Source organism: Sprattus sprattus, assembly GCF_963457725.1.
Source record: "Sprattus sprattus genome assembly, chromosome: 2".
Lineage (NCBI taxonomy): Eukaryota > Metazoa > Chordata > Actinopteri > Clupeiformes > Clupeidae > Sprattus > Sprattus sprattus.
The window spans coordinates 30,245,166-30,270,165 of record NC_137921.1 but is presented as its reverse complement, the minus strand read 5'-3'; the positions used below and the strand labels follow the sequence as shown (position 1 = coordinate 30,270,165).

General features: G+C 46.4%; 1 protein-coding gene across 4 annotated transcripts in view; it reads right to left on the bottom strand.

Moving 5' to 3' along the window:
- The window catches only part of nfic (nuclear factor I/C), a gene marked incomplete at its 5' end in the record, with an annotated part of 107,168 nt that overhangs the window by 32,731 nt on the left and 49,437 nt on the right, over positions 1–25,000 (bottom strand). For 3 of the 4 annotated variants that reach the window (XM_080833696.1, XM_080833695.1, XM_080833694.1), the window contains one exon: positions 1–24. This exon is cut by the window's left edge and continues 48 nt beyond it. The exons of the other annotated variant lie outside the window; for it this stretch is intronic. In XM_080833696.1, the coding sequence (XP_080689822.1) occupies positions 1–24 (24 nt within the window). The remainder of the gene's footprint in view (positions 25–25,000) is intronic. 4 annotated transcript variants of the gene reach the window in all.

The following is a 25,000-nucleotide window of genomic DNA, read 5'->3' as shown; positions in this document are numbered from 1 at the left end:
GGGGGCTGCTGCTCTGCTCCGACTCTGGGCGTAGGGGAGAGGAAGATCAGTAGATCAGCAGTGGACTCTCACAGAGGCCACACAGGACAGGCAGCTGGACACAGAGCGAGGACTGACTTGGAGTCCCCTATGGCGTTTTCTGTCTTGCAGTGTGTCTGAACCATACGTACAGCAGCTGACCCTGAAGCAGATCTGATGCTGATCAGGATTAGATCAGGACTGGTCAGGACTATTTTAAGACTAGATCAGGGCTAGATCAGGGCTAGATCTGGACTATTTTAAGACTAGATCAGGACAAGATCAGTTAAAGAGTCAGCCATGGTCTGGAAACCATTCATTTAGACAGAGAGGAATGGCTTCACCTGGCTGTGGTTAGTGAATCCACAGACAGGCTTAGAGAAACAACAAATGCAAATAAACATGCGCTGTCTTCCCTTGTTTATGAGTCTGGCAGTAGAGAATTAAATTAAAAGCAGAAATATATTCATATTCATAGAAGGAACGAATAATGAAAGTGTAAAAGATATGCCCTCAGAGGTGGTAAACATTAATAAAGATCACCAACTCGTATTTGTCGTATTTCAAAATGGCTGCCTTGGCAGACCGAGGCAACTGTGTTGCCAAAGTTTGAATATAGCAAAGCAGCACCACAGTCACAATGCAACTTAATCCAACCATAAACCCAACTAGTATTTGTGTGCACTCCCCTCTGGCCGTCGCTGGCATATGCAGATGCAGTAAGTTAGTAAGCATTTGGCGGCTGAGCAAGCCTGTGCAGTGATTTAGTCATGTGGAACTTGAGAGTGGTAGGCTCACCACAAGGGATTCTGGCCGCAGTTCAAAGTGAAACAACAGTAAAAACCTAAGCAAGATAAATAAATACTACTTTCTCTCTCTCTCTCTCTCTCTCTCTCTCGCTCTCTCTCTCTCTCTCTCTCTCTGCTATCAGATAGGCGGCACTCCACAGACACTTCAAAGGATCTGGCTGGGTTGCATTCAGTGGTCACTGATGGAACGCATTGCTATGAACTTCACACTATAGTCCTGTGTCACACACTATTGTCCTGTGTCACACCCTATAGTCCTGGGTCACACACTATAGTCCTGGGTCACACACTATAGTCCTGGGTCACACACTATAGTCCTGGGTCACTCACACACTATAGTCCTTCGTCACACACTATAGTCCTGGGTCACTCACACACTATAGTCCTGGGTCACACACTATAGTCCTTCGTCACACACTATAGTCCTGGGTCACACACTATAGTCCTGGGTCACACACTATAGTCCTGGGTCACACACTATAGTCCTGGGTCACTCACACACTATAGTCCTGTGTCACACACTATTGTCCTGTGTCACACCCTATAGTCCTGGGTCACACACTATAGTCCTGGGTCACACACTATAGTCCTGGGTCACACACTATAGTCCTGGGTCACTCACACACTATAGTCCTGTGTCACACACTATTGTCCTGTGTCACACCCTATAGTCCTGGGTCACACACTATAGTCCTGGGTCACTCACACACTATAGTCCTTCGTCACACACTATAGTCCTGGGTCACTCACACACTATAGTCCTGGGTCAAACACTATAGTCCTTCGTCACACACTATAGTCCTGGGTCACTCACACACTATAGTCCTGGGTCACACACTATAGTCCTTCGTCACACACTATAGTCCTGGGTCACTCACACACTATAGTCCTGGGTCACACACTATAGTCCTGGGTCACTCACTCACTATAGTCCTGGGTCACACACTATAGTCCTGGGTCACACACTATAGTCCTGGGTCACACACTATAGTCCTTCGTCACACACTATAGTCCTGGGTCACTCACACACTATAGTCCTGGGTCACACACTATAGTCCTGGGTCACACACTATAGTCCTTCGTCACACACTATAGTCCTGGGTCACACACTATAGTCCTGGGTCACACACTATAGTCCTTCGTCACACACTATAGTCCTGGGTCACACACTTTAGTCCTGGGTCACACACTATAGTCCTGGGTCACACACTATAGTCCTGGGTCACACACTATAGTCCTGGGTCACACACTATAGTCCTGGGTCACACACTATAGTCCTTCGTCACACACTATAGTCCTGGGTCACTCACACACTATAGTCCTGGGTCACACACTATAGTCCTGGGTCACACACTATAGTCCTGTGTCACACACTATAGTCCTGGGTCACACACTATAGTCCTGGGTCACACACTATAGTCCTGGGTCACACACTATAGTCCTGGGTCACTCACACACTATAGTCCTGGGTCACACACTATAGTCCTTCGTCACACACTATAGTCCTGGGTCACTCACACACTATAGTCCTGGGTCACACACTATAGTCCTTCGTCACACACTATAGTCCTGGGTCACACACTATAGTCCTGGGTCACACACTATAGTCCTTCGTCACACACTATAGTCCTGGGTCACTCACACACTATAGTCCTTCGTCACACACTATAGTCCTGGGTCACTCACACACTATAGTCCTGTGTCACACACTAAAGTCTTGGTCACACACTATTGTCCTGCGTCTCACACTATTGTCCTGCGTCACACACTATAGTCCTGGGTCACACACTATAGTCCTGGGTCACACACTATAGTCCTGGGTCACACACTATAGTCCTTCGTCACACACTATAGTCCTGTGTCACACACTAAAGTCTTGGTCACACACTATTGTCCTGCATCTGTCCTGGGTCACACACACACTATAGTCCTGGGTCACACACTTTAGTTCTGGGTCTAACACTATAGTCCTTGGGTCACAGAGGTGGTCAAGTCTAAAGTCAATGCACTGGCCAAACGGTGCGAATAATAAACTTTGCCATAGAACACAAAGCAATATTAGGAAAGGGTTTTGAGAACATCAAATCAAAATCATTGCATTTTGAGTCATTCTTCCCGGATTGGGACGGGACTGGAATTTTAGGTTTACTTCTCTGATGGGATCGGGACAGGACAGGAGTATTTTTGTGAAAGTGGGACGGGACAGGGGTGAACATCCACTCCCTTGTCACCCTAGAGTACACACAAGTGTGTGCATTAACATATTAGCTGACTTCAGCTATTTGTATTGCATTTTATGTGTCTCTTTAAGCCAACACACAGAAAAACTAATTTGAATTTGGAGTGCCTGTCACTGTTGAAACTGCCAACAGAGAGAAGTGGGCACCAGTGCCCCAGTGCCCTTGGTACCCTGCGAGATTGGCATGCCATGGAAGGGCAACGGAGGTAGCGTGAAGAGCCAGATTGAGATGGCGCTTGACCCCGGATGCGGCACTTTTAGAAGTTGCAGTTAATTTATGGCAAGGACACAGGGATAAAGAAGAAATGAGAAAACAACAAAGATAAACAAACACGTCCATCATTGTCATGACTACGGCAGAGCCAAAAGGGGCGCTCTGCCCGAGAAACAGAAGGAAGCCGTCCAATGGCAACTCTGCTTCTACTCTATCTTCAGTATCGAGGGGGATCCTGCCAAGAGCTGCAGTGGTGTTTAGGCAAGCAGCCCTCATACTAAACTCCTTGGTGTGTGTGTGTGTGTGTGTGTGTGTGTGTGTGTGTGTGTGTGTGTGTTTGTGTGTAAAGAGCAACCCTTTATACTAAACTCCTTGGCAAAGAGGGCTGGAGAGAAAGGAGGAGAAAGACAGGCAGAGAAGCAGGGTAAGAGAAGAGGATGATGTGTGTGTGTGTGTGTGTGTGTGTGTGTGTGTGTGTGTGTGTGTGTGTTGTGTGTGTGTGTGTGTGTTTGTTTGTCTGGAGAGGGAGGGGGTGTGGTGCTTTTGCAGTCATATAGTCTAACGCATCATCAGCCTTGTAATGGCAAAAACACAAAACAAAAGCCGAAATAAATCAGTGGCTCTAAATCTGCCCATGAATGTGCTTTGACTGAAATGTGATATCTGAAAAACTGGCTGAAATATAAAAAGGAATCCAATTATATGCAGCATATAAATAATGTAGACAATAATGTCAAATAAACAAGTCGCTCACCACAATCTTCAAACCTATGATTATCAACTCAATTGTCAGAGTGGAATGATAACAGCTAGAGTGGTGTGGGTTGTAAGGAGACCTTTCTTGCTGTGCTGGGAGTGAGGGAGAAACTAGCGGCTCCTTTCTTGTTGTGCTTGGAGTGAGGGGAAAAACGTATTGACTTATGTCTGACCTGATGCCTTGAAAGATATTTCCTTTTTCAGAGCTGGCTGTGTGACCTGATCTTTGGTCTGACAGGCACTTTGATCCGATCCTGTTTCTCTCGTGTGCTTTCTAAGTTCTTCTGCGGAGGCAAACTAATAACTTTATACGTCTTCGAGCGTTTGAAGTTGTTGTTGTTGCTATTTTTCTCTGCGCAAGTTATTTTTCTGGCCAGGGATCGTTCAACGGCACAGCAGTTTTTTTTTGGCAGACATTTCATGTGCAGAGGAGTTTGCCGTTGGCAGCCATTTTAGATTGCTCTTTCTCCTGTCTCCCTCTCTCTCTCTTCCTCTCTCTCACTCTCACTTTCTCTCGCTCTCTCTCTCTCCCAAGCTCACCCTCTCTCAAGAACACACAAAGTACAACAAACCCTGTTGAAGAGTGCCAGTATGCCCCTGTGCCAAGTCGACCCGTTCAGCTGAAAGATGGAAAGGGGGAGAGGCTTAGGAACGCCGGTAAAAAAGGTTGGCACTGCTCTCTGGGGCACAGAAATAAAGAGAAGGGGGGAGGGAGAGGGAAAGAGAGAGAGACAGAAGGAGAGAGAAGGGAAAGAGAAAGGAGAAGAAGAAGGGCGGGAGTGATGAGTGGGAGGGATAGAGAAGAGAAAGTTTCTCGGCTAAATAACAACACAGGGATGCATTTGGAGCCATGAGGGCGGACCGAAGGAGTGAAACTCGGTTCGCCCACTCTCCCCTCTGCCCACGGGGGCGCCTGCTCGCCCTGCAGCACGATGGGCACGGCATCTCGTTACATTTTACTGCCCGCCGCTCACTCGCTCACTTGCTCGCTCGCTCTCTCGCTCACTCACTCAAACAGGCAAGCTCTCACAACTCTGGCCAATACTGTTGAAAATATATGGCAATTTTCCTTCCTGTAACGAGGCCTCTTGAAAAGAAAGAGAAGAGTGAAAAACGAGTATGATTGCCTTGCGACTGTGTATTTCTATTTGAGTATTTTCTTTCATTTAATCACTGTGACATTAAATACCCCAAGTGCCTGCAGCCAAGTACTGATTAAGGTGGGTGACTACGAGCGCTGGAGGAGGGGAAGGGAGGGGAAAATGGCCGTGGCGGACGGTGAACGCACAGAGCAGAGCGTCGGCGGCGAGGCCTGTCCTTTTTTATTCTGCCTACTGCCACCGCTGGTTCGGTAAGACAACCTTTGGCATTGTACCGACCCACTCTCCATTCTTCCCTCAACCCCCCTCCCTGCTGTCATTCACTGCGAGGGAGAGGTGCGATTTTGCCAACCGCGGCGGCTACAGGAAAACAAGAAACCCAGAAATGATGTGGCATTGCATTTGCGGTCCATGCCAAAATATTGAAACAATTATGAGCTGCCTGTTCCGTTAACGTTGCCAAATAGAATTTCGGGATGAATCACACATCATTTCATTTTTTATTTTTTTTTGCATTCTCCACGAGTCTCGACATAGCAGACATTACAGCAAGAACTTCTTCATCTCCACTCCCTCTCTCTCTTCTTAAGTGCTGGCACAGTACCACATCCAGTACCACATGCCAGCCTTTCTGCCACTGATTACAACAGTCGAAAGTCAAGGCAATCTTGTGCGCCCACAGAAAATTGGTCTCAGTGCCTCAAACAGGACTGGAGCAAGCTGAGAACTCAATCCAAACCCAATTCAGACCTGATAGCATCTCTGCACCTCGTAACAAACTGCAGTAAGTAATGCACTCCGTGCCACTGCTGGCTTAGGCAGGCCAAAGTTTTTATCTGCCTTCTGTCTGTCTTCCATGCAAAAGAAGGAACATTGAGAGCGGGGCAGCTTTGATAACTCAGTCCCATTCCTCCCACTACCACTTCTCAATGTAACTTCTTCCTTTCCAGGGACTCACTGAGGCTCTCTGTGTTTTCCACTCCACTCCATCTCCTCTCTCTCTCTGACTTACTCTCTCTATTTCTCTCTTTCTCTCTCTCTCACTCTCTGTGTTTTCCACTCCACTCCATCTCCTCTCTCTCTGGCTTACTCTATTTCTCTCTCTCTCTCTCTCTCTCTCTCTCGCTCTATCTCTCCTCCACTCCACTTCACTCCATCTCCTCTCTGTCTTGCATTCTCTCCCATTTCTGTCCCCCAGCTACCCTTCCCACCGCACCGCTAATCAATTTCTGATCTCCGATCTAATTTCAAATTTCACCATGCCGTGGATGTAGCAATTGCAGAGGGCATTACTCAGAAGCTGCCTGAGACAGTCCCATTCCTCTCGATCGCTCTTTCCCTGTGTGGCTAGAAAACCATCTGAAGCAGACTTATCGACCAGTCCTACACACTCTCCTCGAGGCCAAACACTCCTGACTGTGCGTGTCATTTCTATCTCAGAGCACTGCAAAACATGCACAAAAGAAACAAAGACATTTTAACCTTTTGAATCACTTCATGCATACAAGAATCACCCTGATTAATTAATTTTCATTTTTGAATGTTCAAATTAGATACGTCATTAGTGTATTAGCTGCATATTTCATAACATTTTTCCATGAGCTTAGGTGTGCTGTTTTCATTTTCCCAACCATAACCCTAGAGTGTGTACATCAGACATAACTCTCTCATGAGGTAAGATGAACCATGTGTAAACAGCTGCTGACTAAACAAATCTTATCCTGCTTTCGAGGTTTCAAAGTAAAAGTTTGTACTGCTTTAGGGTGTGTGTAAACACACCCACACACACACTGAGGCACACATATACACAGATATCCACATACACACACATATGCACACCATCCACATGCACGCACACTCACCCACACACACACACTCTCCCACACACACAAACACACACACACTGCGCCTCAGCTCTGATTATACAGCAGCGAGTCCTTGCAGAATTTCCGAGGCCCTCTGTCAGCTTTAGAGGCATTCTCCGTTTAATTCATTCGCAAAATGTGCTGAGCTCGGGAGAATAGCAGCAGCTCTGCGGCACTGACGTTAACTTAATGCAGCCATCGTTTTATGGGCTCCAGTCCTGCGCTGTCCTATATAAGAGTCAGGCAAAGGAGATGGTGTGTGTGTGTGTGTGTGAGTGTCAGTGTGTGTGAGTGTGTGAGAGAGAGTGTGTGTGTGTGTGTGAGTGTGAGTGTGTGCGAATGTGTGTTTTTGTAAGTGTGTGTGTGTGTGTGTGTGTGTGTGTGTGTGTTGGGGGGGCGGTTGAGTCTAAGGTCACCGACATCAAACAGACTGCACAGCTCTGTGCCTGATAAACGGCAATCACACACCATAAAGCAGAACACAGGCTGGCATATATGGAGGACCAAACCTGCCATATTTACAAATTAATGAATAAATAAATAAATGTCCACATCCATGCATTTAGACAGAAATAAATGGATAAATGTATTAATTAATGCACAATTGTCAATCAATAGTTACTTATAATTTACATTTATGTATGTGTTTATTTATTCATTCTTATATTTATTCATTCATTTATTTATTCATGTATGTATTTATTCATTCATTCATCTATTCATGTATTCATTTATTTATTCATTCATTCACTCATTCATTCATTCATTCATCTATTTATTCATTCATTAGTTGTTCCCAATATGATAATGAGAGGAGACCAGTAGGCCTGGAAACTGACTTGGAAACTGACGGTTAGACATTTTGCAATCATTCCAGAGCCTTCATGATACTGATGTAATAATATGGCTTCATATCAGATCGACAGGTTATTGCTCTCAGGTTGTGCTTTGTAGGGTGACCAGACGTCCTCTTTTACCCGGACATTCCGAGACCCAAAAAATGCGTAACATTTTTTGGGATTCCAAAATTATCCGGGATTTTGCGTCATCGGATATTTGTGTTTCTGGGTCTTTCACAAACTAGTTTTTACGCCCTGACAAGTTTTGGAAAGGGTATCTCCCTTATGTTCCACCCTCTTGCGCGAGCTCTGACTAGAGAGGTCGACCGCCCTCCCAGTGTTGCCAGATGCACAATAATGATCCACCAAATACGATCATTTTGAGCATTTGGCACGATACTGAGCACTTTGCCGGCCCCACTAGGTGCATTGTTTACAATAACGGTGATTTCCTTCGCACGAATGGTACCCCATATTCAAAACCACAGTAGGCTAAGTTACAAATATTGCCTAGGAAAAGTGATATGCGTGATAGCCCTATGAGCGTCTCCGCTGCGCAAATTAAAAGCTGTGTGTGTATTTTGTGCTACTTAAACTAGTTCTAAAGTATGCCAGGGGGACTTTTTTTCTCGCAATATTGACTCCCCACTCAATATATCGCCAAATACACATATGTCTGCTCCAAAACAAATTAAGCTGCTTTCAGTTAGCTAGCTATCTATCGCTAGTTATGATGACTAACTATCTATCGTAGCCCGACCTATTATCCCGCACGACCTATTATCCCTCATGCGCTGGTACAAGTAACTTAATATTCATTTAACTGCCAACCAGGGTCGCGGATTTCGGAAAACGTAAGTCCCTGCCCAAAAAGGGTATTTCAATTAGCTTTGTAGCAAAAATGGCACATACAGCGTATTGAAGTGTATAAGATAGTGTTGTAATACTGCGTGTACAAACCAGCCTGATACAAATAGTAGAATTTTGATTTTGCGACGAGAATTTGGTTCGGTGTAAATTATTTTTCTTGTTGAGCTTTATTTCCAACGGCATTTTAAATCAATGCGGGATAATAGGTCGTCGCCAACTTTGTTGCCATTTCGCGACTGTACAAAACAAATTGGAAAATACGGTAGAAATGTTCCCGCTGAGAGTCAAACAAGACTTCGTGCATTGTCTACACACCTGTCACTTCTGAAATATGTAAGGTTGATTCATTAAACCATATTTATATTGATAAAAACATATTTGTTACGCGGATTTTTTGGTGGCCTGCGAGATAATAGGTCGCGTTACAAGAGAAAATCCCCTAACAGTTATGGTTCATGGCAACTAGTACTATTACCATCAGAAGAACATAACTAGTCTCTTCAACAAATTTGTTAATGTTAAAATCAAAATGTTAATGTTACCGTCAAAATGCTAATGTTACTGTATGAAAAATTGCACTCTGAGCTATCCTAGCTACTAGCGATAGCAAACGCCAGCTAGTTGCTAGGAGCTTAACACACAGCATCAATGTTGAACAAAACGTCCCAAAAGGCCATTATGAACTTTTTATATTTAAATCTGTGTAGCATTTTGTGAATGGGAAGCCTACTCCTGAGTATCCCTGGTATGCATAAAACACAACCTGAGAGCAATAACCTGGCGATCTGATACAAAGCCATAGCATTTAATCAGTATCATCAAAGCTCTGGATTGATTGCAAAATGTCTGAACGTCAGTTTCAACGTCAGTTTCCACGCCTATGAATGAATGAATGAATGAATGAATGAATAAATAAATGCATGAATGAATAAACGAATGAATAAATATATTAATGAATACATAAATACATACATAAATGTAAATTATAATGAACTATTGATTGACAATTGTGCATTAATTAATACATTTATCAATTTATTTCTGTCTAAATGCATGGATGTGGACATTTATTTATTTATTCATTCATTTGTAAATATGGCAGGTTTGGTCCTCCATAGGCATACAGAGCTTAACAGGAGAGAAATGAAAAGATGACTAGTAAGAAAGAATGGGTAAGCAGTCGAGGTGGAATGAGAGAGAGAGAGAGAGAAAGCTAGAACCAGAGTCTGTTTGTTGAGAGGATGTCAAAAGACATACTTCAGTACCCTTAAATGAGCCAAAACAGGCAAAACCAAGAAGTCCAGCATCTCTCCCTCTCTCTCTCTGGCACATACACACACGCACACATACCCACACAAACACACACACACACATTACCACACATACACACACCAAAAAAGAAAATATGTCAATGGAAAAGAAATATTCCACGCAGCTGCAGGAGCCAAAACACTGTTTTCACCCCATCTTTCTCTCTCTCTGTCTTTCTCTCCCGCCTTAGGATTCCAGGAAGAGGGCGTGGTGAGGAGTGTGTGTGTGTGTGTGTATGTGTGTGTGTTAAAATAGCGGGTTCTGGTAATTGGTCCAGCTGTCCTTCGGTGGGTGCCGGTGGCCCCCTGTGGCAGAGGGTCTTTAGCGTGGCAGTAATAACACACATGAGGCCCTGCCGCTCTAGCGGGGCGCCAGGGGCAAATCGCTGCCAGCTGAGGAGGGCGAGGGGGCTGCTCACGAGGGCACCGTCCCGATGAAGGGCGCAGGTGTGCGCAGTGTATACACACTATCCTTAAATACCAGCGGGCATGAGCCCAGATCTCACACGCTTAAACACACACAGGCCTAAAGCTACGCTATGCACATACACATACACATATGCATACACAAACACAGACACACACACACACGCATTGACATGAGATACACACGTAACACTTACTGAAAATAATTGTGAACCGAGAAAAGTAATTTGACTCCGAACTCCCACATCAGCCAGAAAGTAACGGAAAAACGTATTTGTTGCGAGCGGCGCTGAATGGTTCAACTTCCATGGACAGAGTTGAGGAATCTCCCGACTCCAATTAGACCTATCAGCCCCCCGCTGTGCTGTGCCGCAGGAGGTTAGGGGTCATCCAACTCCAGCGCAGAGGACACTTAAACAACAACTCTGATTGGTCCCTTCTCCTTTAACAGCCAGTGAGGAGGCCTTGCTCGTATTGTGCGTACAGAATTATAAAACTCTACTTTCCCGGCTTTTCCACAAGCCACAATATAAAAACCAGATGCGAACGCCGTGTTCTTTTCAAGTTATTTTTGGACGGATTTCATAGACATATTAAAATATATATTTATATAATATGCCTTAAACCACCCACTAGCCCCTTTGGATTGGCTATAAAGATCTCTCCCTGCGAACTTACACACACACACACACACGTACACACACACACACACACCAGCCCCTTTGGATTGGCTATAAAGATCTCTCCCTGCAATTTGACCCCAACATGTCATTTGCAAGGGCCCATACAGCAGAGCAATCTCACATGAATAATAATAAATGATAAAACACACACGCACACACTAAAACACACACACACACACACACACACACACACACACACACACACACACACACACACACACACACACACAAACATACACACGCTCTCTCTTTATGTCTCTCACGCTCGCGCGCACACGTACACAAACATCGGCACAAACATTCGCACAAACACACGAACACGCAAACATGTTTGTTGCATATGGTTATGGGCAGCACAGGAGGGTGAGAATCGGAGAAGCTAAGCTGAGATGTGTTGGTATAAGATGCTGGTGGCGATAGCTACCTCCTCTCCACTCCTCTACTGCCCTGCCCTCGAGCCTCAATTTAAAACAGACCTTGGAGATAACATCCTTCCTATCATTCTGGCCCATCATGGGAGACCTACATGCATGCATTGCAATGTTTATATAGTGCAGTATTTCACATGCTCTATATACTCTTCCCCCCGCCTCTCCTTCCTACGGCAGTACTGTAGCTTCCCTCAGCAGTAGAGGGGTAGGTAGGGCAAACCGGGGCAGCTAAGACTGCCCTGCCCTGCCCTGCGTGGTGCGGCACGGCGCGACATAGTGCTGTGATGTGCAGCAACACACGGCGGCTCCTGCCTGGGTGGGCGGCGCAGTGTGTTTGGGTTGGAAAAGGCTGTGGGGCTGGAGCCTACCCGCAGCCAGGACCCTCAACAGCGAGGAATTACCACCGCACAGGCTCTAACTCACCCCCACCCCCCCACCCGCCCAACACCCCCATATCCCTTTCTCCCTTCACCGCATATTCCATTTCAAATGGGCTCTTCTGGCTTGGCAACTGGGTGATATATCCATAACAAATACAGAGACAGGGAGAAAGAGAGAGAGAAAGAGAGAGTGAAACAGAGAGAGAGAGAGAAGCAGACCAACATAGACACAGAGAAAGAGAAAGAGAAAGAGAGAGTGAAACAGAGAGGAAAAAAAGACCTCTGCCTTTGTGGTCAGCGCTCCGGCTCCCCCTCTGATCGCCCTTGGCCTCGGAGTCCCACTGAGTTCAAGCGGACTCTTACTGGAACGCCAGGCGTGCGTGCCAGGCCGGGGAGCAGATGGCAAACAATACCTATTTATAAGGGCTACAGTAGTTCCTCAATGGACAACACGCAGCCTCCCCACAGACATAAACATTTCACCAGTGCGGTCCCCACACGTCTCCTCCACGTTGCCTTCTAACAACACACACACACACGTACATGCACACACACGTACACATACACACAGACATATACAGAGACAGTTTCACACACACACACATACACACACACACACACACACACACACGTACACACACGTACACACACACAGAAATATAGTGTCGTTTCCTTTGTGCTGCCTGCCTCCCCTATCAGAAAACCACCTGTGGAACACGAATGGCCAAACCACCACTTTCTCACTACATCATCCTTCCATGACTACATCGTTTGAAATGAACACTAAACTACATGTACCAGAATTCCTGAATGACATTGGTTTCCTCATCACAGGACTAAACAAAGATTACGAGCTCCTTTATAGTAAAAATCGTTTGGCAGTTGAGGGTTGAGTTGGGGTAGGACAGAGCTCAAAGACCTACTGCTACTGCAGCGTGGAAATGAAACTCAGAAAATAAACCTGGAAGCAAGGCAAAGCCAGGCCTTCTCTCTTCTATTTCAGAGAGAAGGATGGAGAAAAAAGAGATAGAGAGAGGGAGTAGGAAAAACAGTGAAAGAGAGGAACAAAGAAGGATAGAAAAAAAAAATCTTTTTCATTCCATTTCTCAAAGCCCCTCTGGGCCTTAGCGTGGTTATATCATGTGGTCTTGTGTGCAAAGGTTTGAGAAACATGAAAGCGTAGCATCATATATATACAGTATGTGTGTGTGTGTGTGTGTGTGTGTGTGTGTGTGTTTCTGTGCTTGGAGGAGAGCTCCACACATGACCTGGCGGCTCCATTAAAAATGCTGGGCAGATTAGTGCTGTGAGAGTAAGGGAAAGAGGGAGAGGGAGAGGGAGAGGGAGAGGGAGAGGGAGAGGGAGAGGGAGAGGGAGAGGGAGAGGGAGAGGAGTGGAGAGGGAGAGGGAGAGGGAGAGGGAGAGGGAGAGGAGTGGAGAGGGAGAGGGAGAGGGAGAGGGAGAGGGAGAGGGAGAGGAGTGGAGAGGGAGAGGGAGAGGGAGAGGAGTGGAGAGCTAACTAGAGTCAGATTTAGAGGGTCTCGCAACGCGCTCCACAGCACCATGGCCGCATGTTTACGCCACATGTGAGAAGAGGAAAGCCAGCGACGGCCTAGCAGCCTGTTACCCAACCAGGGGCGGGGGGGGGGGGGGGGGGGGGGGCGGGGGGGGGTGGGGGTCATTACTGCCTTGCCACCAGACTAATCCAAGACCTGCCACAACACTGGCTGTCCTCACAATGACGGGCAACCACTACAATGGGAGGGAGGGGGCTGAGCAGGAACACAGGACGAAGGTGACAAAAACGGTCACACACACACACACACACCACACACACAGAGAGCGCTTCTGGATGGTTTTGGCAGGGGAGACTCTGTGTCTGTATGGGAGCCCTGTTGTGTGGCAGCATCAAAACACCCCTGGCCCTTAATACACACACTTAGCAGTGATGACGTGATTTCTCTCAAAGAGAATTTTTATCCCCTCTTCCATCCTCCTTTCCGTCCCTCTCTCTGTGTCTATGGCTCTGGCAATGGACCACACTCCCAGGCTCTAGAGGCAGAAGTGATGGGAGGGGAGGGGTGGGGGGGTGGGGTGGGGTGGAAATGAGCCGACTGGCTGGCGGGTTTCAGGCTGCTGAGCCGAGGCCAGGGCGGTTGGAACGGGGACTGGGGACGTGTGGCTTGGCAGTGTCATCCCCAGCCCCTGGGCTGCAGCAGAAGAGGGATTCCCTGCTGAGACAAGACAGGACAGGAGAGGACAGCCTCGGCTCTGACGCCAGCTCTCTACTCGCCAGGCAGGCATGGCTCACCTCACGGGGAGGAGAGCTCTGGGACTATTGAGGTGCAGGACATTCATTTTCAAAGGGTTAGGCAGCAGAATGAGGGAAAATCCAAAAAAAAAGATGACAACCCACAAAAGTGCTGGCATTCAGTGATCTAAGAATGCCTTCGGAGGACAGGGGAGAAAAAAAGGTGAATGTAATTTTTGCTGGGTGCTGTGTACTGCATCAGCAGGCAGCCAGGCACACAGGCAGGGGAAGTCCCTCTTCAAAGGCCCCGACATGAATTTGCCCCTAAGTGGGTTGAGTGTTGTCGAGGGATGACAGGGATATGAGAGTTATCTGCCCCTTGCGCCCAGTGAAGCCTCTCGCTCCAGGCCTGGGCATGCTCCTCACGTCACGTCTCCCACAGCTTGGGAGGGAGGGGCGATTATCTGCCCCGACACAGGCGAGCCCGGGATCCTGCTGGCGCAGATTACACACGGCGGACGTTAGAAGGCCGATTTCATATCTGATTTAGTGGAATTAGGGGGAAGCTTGCGTGCGTTCTTCCCCAACCTCCACTCTCCACAACGTGCACCAGATGAATGCCAGACAGGTTAGGTCATAGTATTTTTCTTTTTTACTAGACTGTTCCTCCAAACCCAAGGACTAAAGGTTCTGAACAGGGCTGTGGATAGACAGCATGGAAAACAAAACCCTTCCTGACACAATTAATTAATATTCAAACAGGACTGTGGATGAAATAACACAGTTTGGACTCAAAACCAGATCCATCTAAAACAAATTAGTAGAATGACAATATGTTTATTTATAACTCTGACAATGTGTATGTCTTACAGCAAACTCAGCACATCTCCGATCTCTGAGTGTGCTCTGAACTGTGAGTGACCCCTTCAAAAGGATAACATTCGTGACGGGGAGAATAAGCCCCAAAAAAAGCACCTTGTATTTGTTTAAGAAACCCAAAGCGTCGGAGCAAAGTGCAGACTGCACCCAGAGAGGTGAGAGAAGCAGAGGGAGAGAGAGACAGGAAGAGAGCAAGAGAGAGAGATTGAGACTGTGACGTTGCAGACTGTCCTCAAATGCCCTCCCTTCAATACAGTACATGCCCCACCTCCAAGATTCTTTCTCTCTCTCTCTCCCTCTCTCTCTGTGACTTTCTCTCTCACACACGCACACACACACACTCCTGTTATTTATTTGTCTCCCGCCCCCACTGATTTTGTATTTGACTTTCTTTATTGTACAGTTGCAACTACATGTGGCAATGTGGCATACATTAACATTAACCTCAAGCCATCTGCTTCCCTCATTACACAAAAAAAGCTGTATCTGTTTTCCCTCTCTCTGTCTCTCGCCACTTTTACTCACTCCTTCTTCCCCGCCCTGCTATCACCGAGCCGTTTTGGCAGTTTCCTGGAGCTTGGCCAAGCAAGTGGCATGACCAACATGAGGAAAAATGAAACTATGTTGTGTGCTTTCCCAAAACTCCTGTCATTAAACCAAATTAACCACAACCGAAGTAAGTGTGAATGTCCTTGTTGGCCAACTACATACAGAACACCTACTAAACTAAAAGCTGACGTGAAGAAGTTGCATATATTGGTTTCAATATAATCTCATGCCACATATCTGGCGGACTTTGAACAGGAGCTGGGAGGTTGTTTCTCTCTCTCTCTCTCTCTCTTTCTCTCTGCTTCCCTCTCTTTTTACAACATCAGATTTCTTTACACAGATGGTGTTAAGGTGTTTCGGCTCACTGTTTATTGAAACCTATTATTTATTTGGTAACGTGTGCTCTTCTTCTGATGGTTCAATAAATGTTTTTTGGGGGACTTTCCTCTCTCCCCCTCTCTCTCTCTCGCCCTCTCCCCCTTTATCTCTCTCTCGCTCTCTCTCGCTCTCCCTCTCTCTCTCTCTCGCCCTCTCCCGTTTCTCTCCTGCTTCTGTGGTTCACGTCAGCAATACTCAGAGGGACCATGTGACCTGGGCACCACTGCACTACCATGGAGCTGAGGAGCCCTGGTTCTGCAGAGGGAGGGGGGAACAGTGAGGCACAGAGAAAGAGAAAGAAAGAGAGGGAATGAGGCAGAGGGGCCCTTAAAAAAAGAGTGAGTAAGAGGGAGAGAGAGAGTGATAGAAGGAGACAAAGAAATAGAGTAAGAGGCTTTGGGAGAGAGAAAGAGCGAGAAAAAGAGAAAAGCCCTGTGAGAGAGAGAGAGAGAGAGAGAGAGAAAGAAAGAGAAAAGCCCTGAGAGAGAGAGAGAGAAAGAGAAAAGCCCAGAGAGAGAGACAGAGAGAAAGAGAAAAACCCTGAGAGAGAGAGAGAAAGCGAGAGAGAGAGAGGCCTGGGACTGGGCAGCACACAGATAGTGCTAATAATAGCCATGGAAAACCCTGATCAATATGAGAGAGGCAGGCAGGCAGGCAGGCAGGCAGACGGTCAGAGAGGCAGCCAAGAAACCCAATCCCTCCAGCCCCAGCACCAGGGTCAGGCGGGCGGGCGGGTCCACTGCAGGTAACATTATTATCTGCCGACTGGGGCCCTTCCAGAGGGAGGAGGCAGAGGGAGAGAGAGACCAAGAGCTCTCCTCCCTCTCTCTCTCGCATGTGTGTGTTGTGTTTGTGCGTGTCTGTGTTTGTGTTTGTGCATGTGTTTTTGGCGTTCCCACACAGACACATGCCCTGCAAATGAAGGTGCTCAAGAGGCCGTGTGCAGCGCTGGGCTTGCCTGTGCTCTACGCTCCAAGATCAGCAGTCAGAGTCAGAGCCAGATTTACACTAAATCAGACCCCTTCCTCCCTCCCTCTGGAGTGTGTGTATGTGAGTGTGTTTGTTTGTGCATGTGTTTTATTGTGTGTGTGTGTGTGTGTGTGTGCACGCGCATGTGTGTGTGTTTGTGCACATGTTTTTCGTGTGTGTATGCATGCACATGTGTGTGTGCGTATGTCTTTTGAGTGTGTGTGTGTGTGTGTGTGTGCACGTGTGTGTGTATGCGCGTGTATTTTATGTGTGATTGTGTGTGTGTGTGTGTGTGTGTGTGTGTGTGTATGTGCGTGTTTTTTGTGTGTGTGTGTTACTGGGGAGCTGCTCACACCAAGCCCATAAAAGGCACTCAAAGTCTAATTGAATTTTTCCACTTAAGGGTGTTATACAAGCCTAATTCCCAGAGTTCCTTTATGTTTGCGGAATAATAGCTGTATGGATGGACCGGGTGAGACCTGAGTGAGATATGCTCGCAGGGACGTGTGTGTGAGAGTGAGAGTTAGGGTAGAGACTGAGAACGAAGAAAAGGTAATCGTTTTTTCATCCGTGTGTGAGAGTGAGAGTTAGGGGTAGAGAGAGAGTACGTGTGTGTGAGAGTGAGAGTTAGGGTAGATAGAGAGAAAAGAGAAAAGGTGATCGTTTTTTATCTCTTTCCACCGCAATCAGAATTACAGAAAGGGTGCAGTGTGTGTGTGTGTGTGTGTGTGTGTGTGTGTAAGTGTAAGTGTAAGTGTGTGCTTGTGTGTGTGCGTGCGTGCGTGCGTGCGTGCGTGCGTGCGTGCGTGCGTGCGTGCGTGCGTGCGTGCGTGCGTGCGTGCGTGCGTGCGTGCGTGCGTGCGTGCGTGCGTGCGTGTGTGTGTGTGTGTGTGTGTGTGTGAAAACTGTGGGATCTTTATGGTCTCTGGGAGATCAAACCGGCCTGCGCATTACCAGCTGTGGGGTTGTACGCGTCCCCCAGCATGCTCTGCAGGCGCTGGTGTTTTTTTCATGTGGTAAACGCGCACACACATACACACACACACACACACACACACACACACACACACACACACACACACACACACACACGGTCCTCCCGTTCACTGATACTGTCAATCAAGAGTCTGAGGAGAGCAACGTGACAGAGGAGATGACAGGCCCTGATTTATGCACCCTCCGCGTCGGCGACCGAATCAAAGACAGATAAGACTGGGCCCGTCAAGCAACCGTCACTCTATCGCCCGATTCACACAAACACCCACACCCACACACAACCACACGCAAACACACAAACACACACACACACACACACACACACACACACACCAATGAGCATCTCATTCAGAGGTTTATTTCCTTAGTGCTGCATGCTTCACCCTGCATTAAACACTGTTTATTTTCCTGCTTTTCCGAGTGCACTGGAGAAGTGAAATTTAACACACAGACACACACACACAGACACACACACACACACACACACACACACACACACACACACACACACACACACACACACACACACACACACACACAGACAGACACACACACAGACACACACACACACAAAGCCCTAGTGTGGGTCTGTATGGGGGCTTTAGCCAATGCCAAATCCCCTCACAGCTCCTATCTATCTGCCAGGCAGTTGCAGACAAATTTATGGGACAAAAATCCCTAAAAAAAGGAGCTTAGGGTGGATAGGGGCGAGAGACAGCGGGACCGGGTGGGTGATGCGTGGCGGTGGTCGTGGTGGTGGTGGTTGGGGGGTGTCATGGGTGAATGCAGCTGTGTAACTCAACCCCCCGAAACAGCTGGTGCCAGCACTTCCACCCGCCCCCCCCCACCCCCGATGACTAATTTCACACATGCTTTTTATTCCAAATAAACACCCATATAAAATATTCCATCTTTTTTGGGTGGCCTTAAGCACACAAGTATAGGTTTTCCTGTTCTCAATCAATTTCATAAGGGATGGGATTGAGGGAGTGCACGGCAAAAAATGGAGGGAGCATTGTGCGAGCAAGGGAGCGAGCAGGGCTTCAGGGATATTGGGTTTACCGCAGCCCCGTCATCCCCTCACTGGCCTACACACACACACACACACACACACCCGCCATTACCCTCACTGGCCTACAGTTTGAGCTCTCCCCAAGCCAGGCCGGGCCCTGACTCCCTTATCCCCACCGCTTCATAAAATATGATCTGGACAATATAAGGGAATAGACTTATAACTTCCCCCTCAAATCAGTCACCAAGAGGACCTATCAAAAGGGTAATTGTATCCTGCACAATAATAAAAAAAAAGATATTTCAACACTAAGCCTCCTGATATTCTCAGATATCTTGTTTCCTCAAAACAAAGTTTTTCTTCGCAGTTTTTTACCCTCAATTAGTACATTTCACAGCCGTTAATGAGCTCAGTTTTACTCAGTCAATAACTCCCCTGCGCCTGATAGTGTTCAGTGGCAAGGGGTCGGGCTGGGCTGGGTTTGCGGGAGTTCGCAGTGGTGTGGAGCCTGCCTCGCAGGTTAGCCTCTGGGCCCACATTCATTTCCAATTCCCGCCTTCTCCTCTCCTCTCCTCACACAGCAGAACAGCACCATCTCATTTCCTGCTCCACATTCAACCCCACCATCCTCTTTCATCCTCATCCTGCCCTCTCTCTCTCACTATATCCCTCATACTCTCTCTCTCTCATTCTCTCTCTCTCTCTGATCCTGCCCTCTCTCTCTCACTCTATCCCTCATAATCTCTCTCTCTCACTCTATCCCTCATACTCTCTCTCTCATCCTGCCCTCTCTCTCTCTCACTCTATCCCTCATTCTCTCTTTCTCATCCTCTTTCTCACTCTCATCCTGTCCTCTCTCTCTCACTCTATCCCTCATACGCTCTCTCTCTCTCTCATGCCTGTCCTCTCTCTCTCACTCTATCCCTCATACTCTCTCATTCTCTCTCTCTCACTCTATGCCTCATACTCTCTCTCTCATTCTCTCTCTCATCCTCTTTCTCTTTCTCATCCTGCCCTCTTTCTCTCACTCTATCCCTCATAATCTCTATCTCTCTCTCTATCCCTCATGCTCTCTCTCTCATTCTCTCTCTCTCTCTCTCCCATCCTGCCCTCTCTCTCTCACTCTATCCCTCATACTCTCTCTCTCTCTCTCTCTCTCTTTCGTTCTCTCTCATACTCTCTATCTACCCCCTCCATCCCTCATACTGTACCTCTCTAATTCTCTCTCTCTGCCTGTAACCATCTGTTTGTTCCCAGCTGCTCTGTTGGTGCCTATAGGCCACTGCTCCTTTAGCAGTCTCATCACACAGTCAGCTGCCATAATGAGCCTCTCCCCCGGACTTCCCCTGGACACAGGCTAGCCTAAGTAACACACTACACAACACCACACACACACACACACACACACACACACACACACACTACACAATACACACTACACAATACTCACTCTCCCCAAACATACATACAGTCTAGCCTAAACAACACACACGCACAATACACAATCTTCGCTACCATACATTATAGTCTAGCTTAAACAACATACACACACACACACACACACACACACACACACTACACAGCAAGCACACTCTCCTACCATACACTCTCAGTGCGGGCACATGATGGCAGCACTCCGATCCCATCCAATTATCTCCATGGGGTCTCCATGGGGGGTTAACTGCTCTATCTCAAAGCACATGGCAGTGACTAATCTAGTTCTTGGCCGCGTCAGTTCAAATCAAATGCGGAATGTTTACATCTGCTACCGTTGATTATACAGTAAATACGTTGTGAAATGAAACAAAAACACACCACAGTTAAAGTTGTATTAGTATTGATTGATTCACATCGATATGAATGGATTACATGACTAACAACTGGTGGAAAGTAATATGAAAATATTTGTTCACTGAATTAGCGTTCTGTCCCAAACAGTTGCGTTCCAGTTTCAAAGTTTCACTTTCGCTTTCAGTATTTCAACGTGAATGAGAGGGAGCACAAGAACTGAGCGTCTAGCAGCGTTTATCATATCATATACATTATATATGATGCATTTATATGTCTGTGGGCACGATCTCAAGCACGTGCAAAAGTTGTTGTTGTCCAATTTGAATCAGATACGAGAGACACATGCGCGCCCAGTCCAATTACCAGCGGAATCGAATCGTGTGTCCAGGGGTTTACATCGGAGTCCAGTGGGACTCAAGTCGGACACAATGAATCTAGTTCTGGGGAGACACATGTGTCCAATATCCAATTTAAATCGGACTGAAATCGGAAATTGGACACATGTGTCCACACTGACAGACTAGCCTAAACAACACATTTACTACACAATACTACACATTTACTACCCTTCCCTAGCCTAAACACGCTTTATCTTAGAGACACACACTACCATACAACCCCAAGGGCTTTTTTTGACTCTGTTAGGTAGTTTGCCATGCCTGATATTTTTGTATATTTCATCTAACTAAAAACCATGACGCATAAGTGGCATTTATGAATATACTCTAGAACAACTCGGCAATAATACAATGACAGTAAAAGGAATGTAGTAAAACAAAGTTTTGTATTAAAATGAAATATAAAGACACTAAAATGAAATCTAGTTTTAGAGGTGCTCAGACTTTGTACAAAAACACATTGTAAATATTTTGGAAGTTTTCTTTTTTACTCTGAACCTTGTAAACAAAGGTGTTTGCTCCAAAAAGGTGAGTTTAGCATTCAAAAAGTGTGTGTGGTTTCTATACTTTTAAGTTTTATTATAAGTAATATAGAAAGTGACACTTTTCTTCACTTAGACCACTATGCATATTGATGAGAGAGGTGTGAACATTCTAGGACACCTTGGTCAAATGACAATGGCCATGACATAATAGCCCTGGAATGTCTTTGTGCCCCACTACCCCCTACAGGTTTTCTTGACACATCAGGAACCAATGGTGATCACTGAATTACCACTCCCTTATCATATGAATAGTTGTCATTTGCTAATGGGAGGGTCAAAACCTCACTCAGAGGCTGAAATGTGCAAGGGATTAGTTATATCCTCCTTACAAAGTGATTATTTATACTGTAAAGGGTTCAAGGTTACTGTGGGTGTTAGTTTTATGTTTGTAGGACAAAAACTCACTGAGATTTTAAATTCTATTTATAAAAATACCACAAAGTTCCCCACGGGGCACCTTAGTGCTGGAAGGGTTAAACAACAGTGTCTAAAATACACGCTGTCTGAAGTGATTACTCGTAAATGTATAGGATTCGACGGACGTCAGTAAAGTTGCATTCGTGCTGTTTTTGTGCGTTATCATTGGAGTGGATATGCTTTTCTGTGGACAGCTACCAACTCAAACGACTGCCCAGGAATGATTGGTGCTATTTATGTTGATAATAGATTGCAGCCACAGATTTAATTCATTATTTAAATTATTCTTATCATTATATTGACCTATTTGAACCTATTTGTTTTCATGTCTGAAGCATCACCTATTTTAATTAGCCCTAGCTGAGTGGTCTTGTTTGCATGTTCCATCACTTGTTTTGAGTACATGCTATCTTTTGGGTCTTTTCTGGTTTGATTTCCTTGCTTGTTTGCTGTGCACAAATAGGCCTAGGCCAACTGCAATTCAGTTCTCTGTGTGTATTTATGTTGTTTTCTGGTGCACAATACAATTTAGATGCAATATCTAGAGTTAGATTTTCTTTTATTTATTTTTAGGCTTCCACCTGTGGCAGGTGCTGATGTTTTTTCTCACACATAACAATTGCTTATTAATAAGAATGAATGGATTATAGATTCAATTAGCCTAATGGAATATAGATTCGCTAAAATAAGCGGGGTGTCTGTTGGGCCCCGAACTGTTACAAATACAAAAAGTTGGGCCTCGGAGTCGGAAAGGTTGGGAACCCCTGGTCTAGCCTAAATAGCACACACCCTTCCCAACCCACAACTCATACACACACCCTTCTCCACTCAAGCTTCCACACAACCTTACCTTCATATCCTACCCTGTCCAACACATTCAACCCTTCAACACACAACCCTTCAGCGCAAATATACACACAACTTGTAAACTCAAACCCTTTCCTTCCGTGCACACACTGTAAACACACCACCCTATCCAAGCCTTGACTCAATGTACACATCCTTATTCATACACAGACTACACACCCTACCCTACCATAGCGTAGCCTAGCTACTGTATACACACCACCCTATCCAAACCTTTACTCAATGCGCACTTCTAAATGTAAACAGAGACTTCACACCCTTCCCTACCCTACCCTAGCGTAGCCTAACCAACTGTATATACACACCACCCTATCAAAACCTTTACACAATGTACACATCCTAATTTATACGCAGACTATGCAACCTACCCTAGCGTAACCTAGCCTAGCCTACTGTATACTCACCACCCTATCAAAACCTTTACACAATGTACACATCCTTATTTATACGCAGACTATGCAACCTACCCTACCCTAGCGTAGCCTAGCCTACTGTATATACACCACCTTATCAAAACCTTTACACAATGTACACATCCTAATTTATACGCAGACTATGCATTCTACCCTATCGTAGCCTAGCCTAGCCTTCTGTATATACACCACCCTATCAAAACCTTTACACAATGCACACATCCTAATTTATACACCGACTACACACCCTACCCTAGCCCAGCCTTCTGTATATACACCACCCTATCAAAACATTTACACAATGTACACATCCTAATTTATTCACCGACTACACACCCCACACTAGCATAGCCTAGCCTACACACAGAAACACTGTCTACAGCGCCTACAGGCCCAGTATTGATGGCTGTGCTTCTGCAATAGGGCCTATGGCGTAATAACACTCGGATGGAACAGGGCACTACTGCTGAGAGTGCTTCCTCAGCAGAGCATGACCAGCCTGAGACCGACAGAGAGAGAGAGAGAGAGAGAGAGAGAGAGAGAGAGAGAGAGAGAGAGAGAGAGAGAGCTGTGATTCATAGCATGGACCCTGGCATATGACAGGCATCAACTGGTATATTTTTCATCGGGTGTATGATGTGTGTGTGTGTGTGTGTGTGTGTGTGTGTCTGATGTGTCTGTGTGTGTATGATGTGTGTATGTGTGTGTGTGTGTATATGTGTGTGTCTATGTGTGTGTGTGTGTGTGTGTGTGTGTGTGTGTGTGTGTGTGTGTGTGTGTGTGTGTGTGTGTGTGTGTGTGTATGTGTCATGTGTCTGTGTGTGTGATGTGTGTGTGATGTATTCCAGAAACAGCTGCTATTTGATAGAGCATGACTGGAGAGGGGAAGAGAAAGATAAAAAAGAGAGGGAGAGAGATAAAGAGTGAGACAGAGGCACAGAGAGAGAGAGAGAGAGAGATTTAGAGAGATTTAGAGAGAGAGAGATAAGTGGAAAAGAGAGATAGACACAGACAGAGAGAGAGAGGGAGTGAGAGAGAGAGATAAGTGGAACAAAGAGATAGACACAGACAGAGAGAGAGAGGGAGTGAGAGAGAGTGTGTGTGTGTGTGTGTGTGTGTGAACTGGGTTCTCTGGGTGTGATAACTGTGGCAGGACATTGCTGACCTATCAGCACCCTTCCTGTCTGCGCCGGATCCTCAGATTCCTGTCGGTCTGCTGCGGTGATTACGGCAAAGGTCACTGTTCTGATGGAAAGCAGCTGGACCTACCCCGAGCCAGCTCTCCGATCTGCGCCACGCGCGGCTATTTTCAGTCCACCACCACGGCTACGAGACACCGGGGCCCACAGAGAGGGGGGGGGGGGGGTTTCTGTACAGTATTTTGCCAGTCAAACTGTCCAAAAGGAAACATAGCCAGCAATCATCTAATTTTGGCCCACTTATTTATCAACTGCTCCGCCAAGATGAGACTTAATTGGAGGGTCAATTGGAGGATGGGGGTGTGTGTCTGGGATAGCAGAGGTTTGGGGGATGTGTCTTTGAGGATGGGGGTGTGTGTTTGGGATAGCAGAGGATGGGGGTGTGTGTCTGGGATA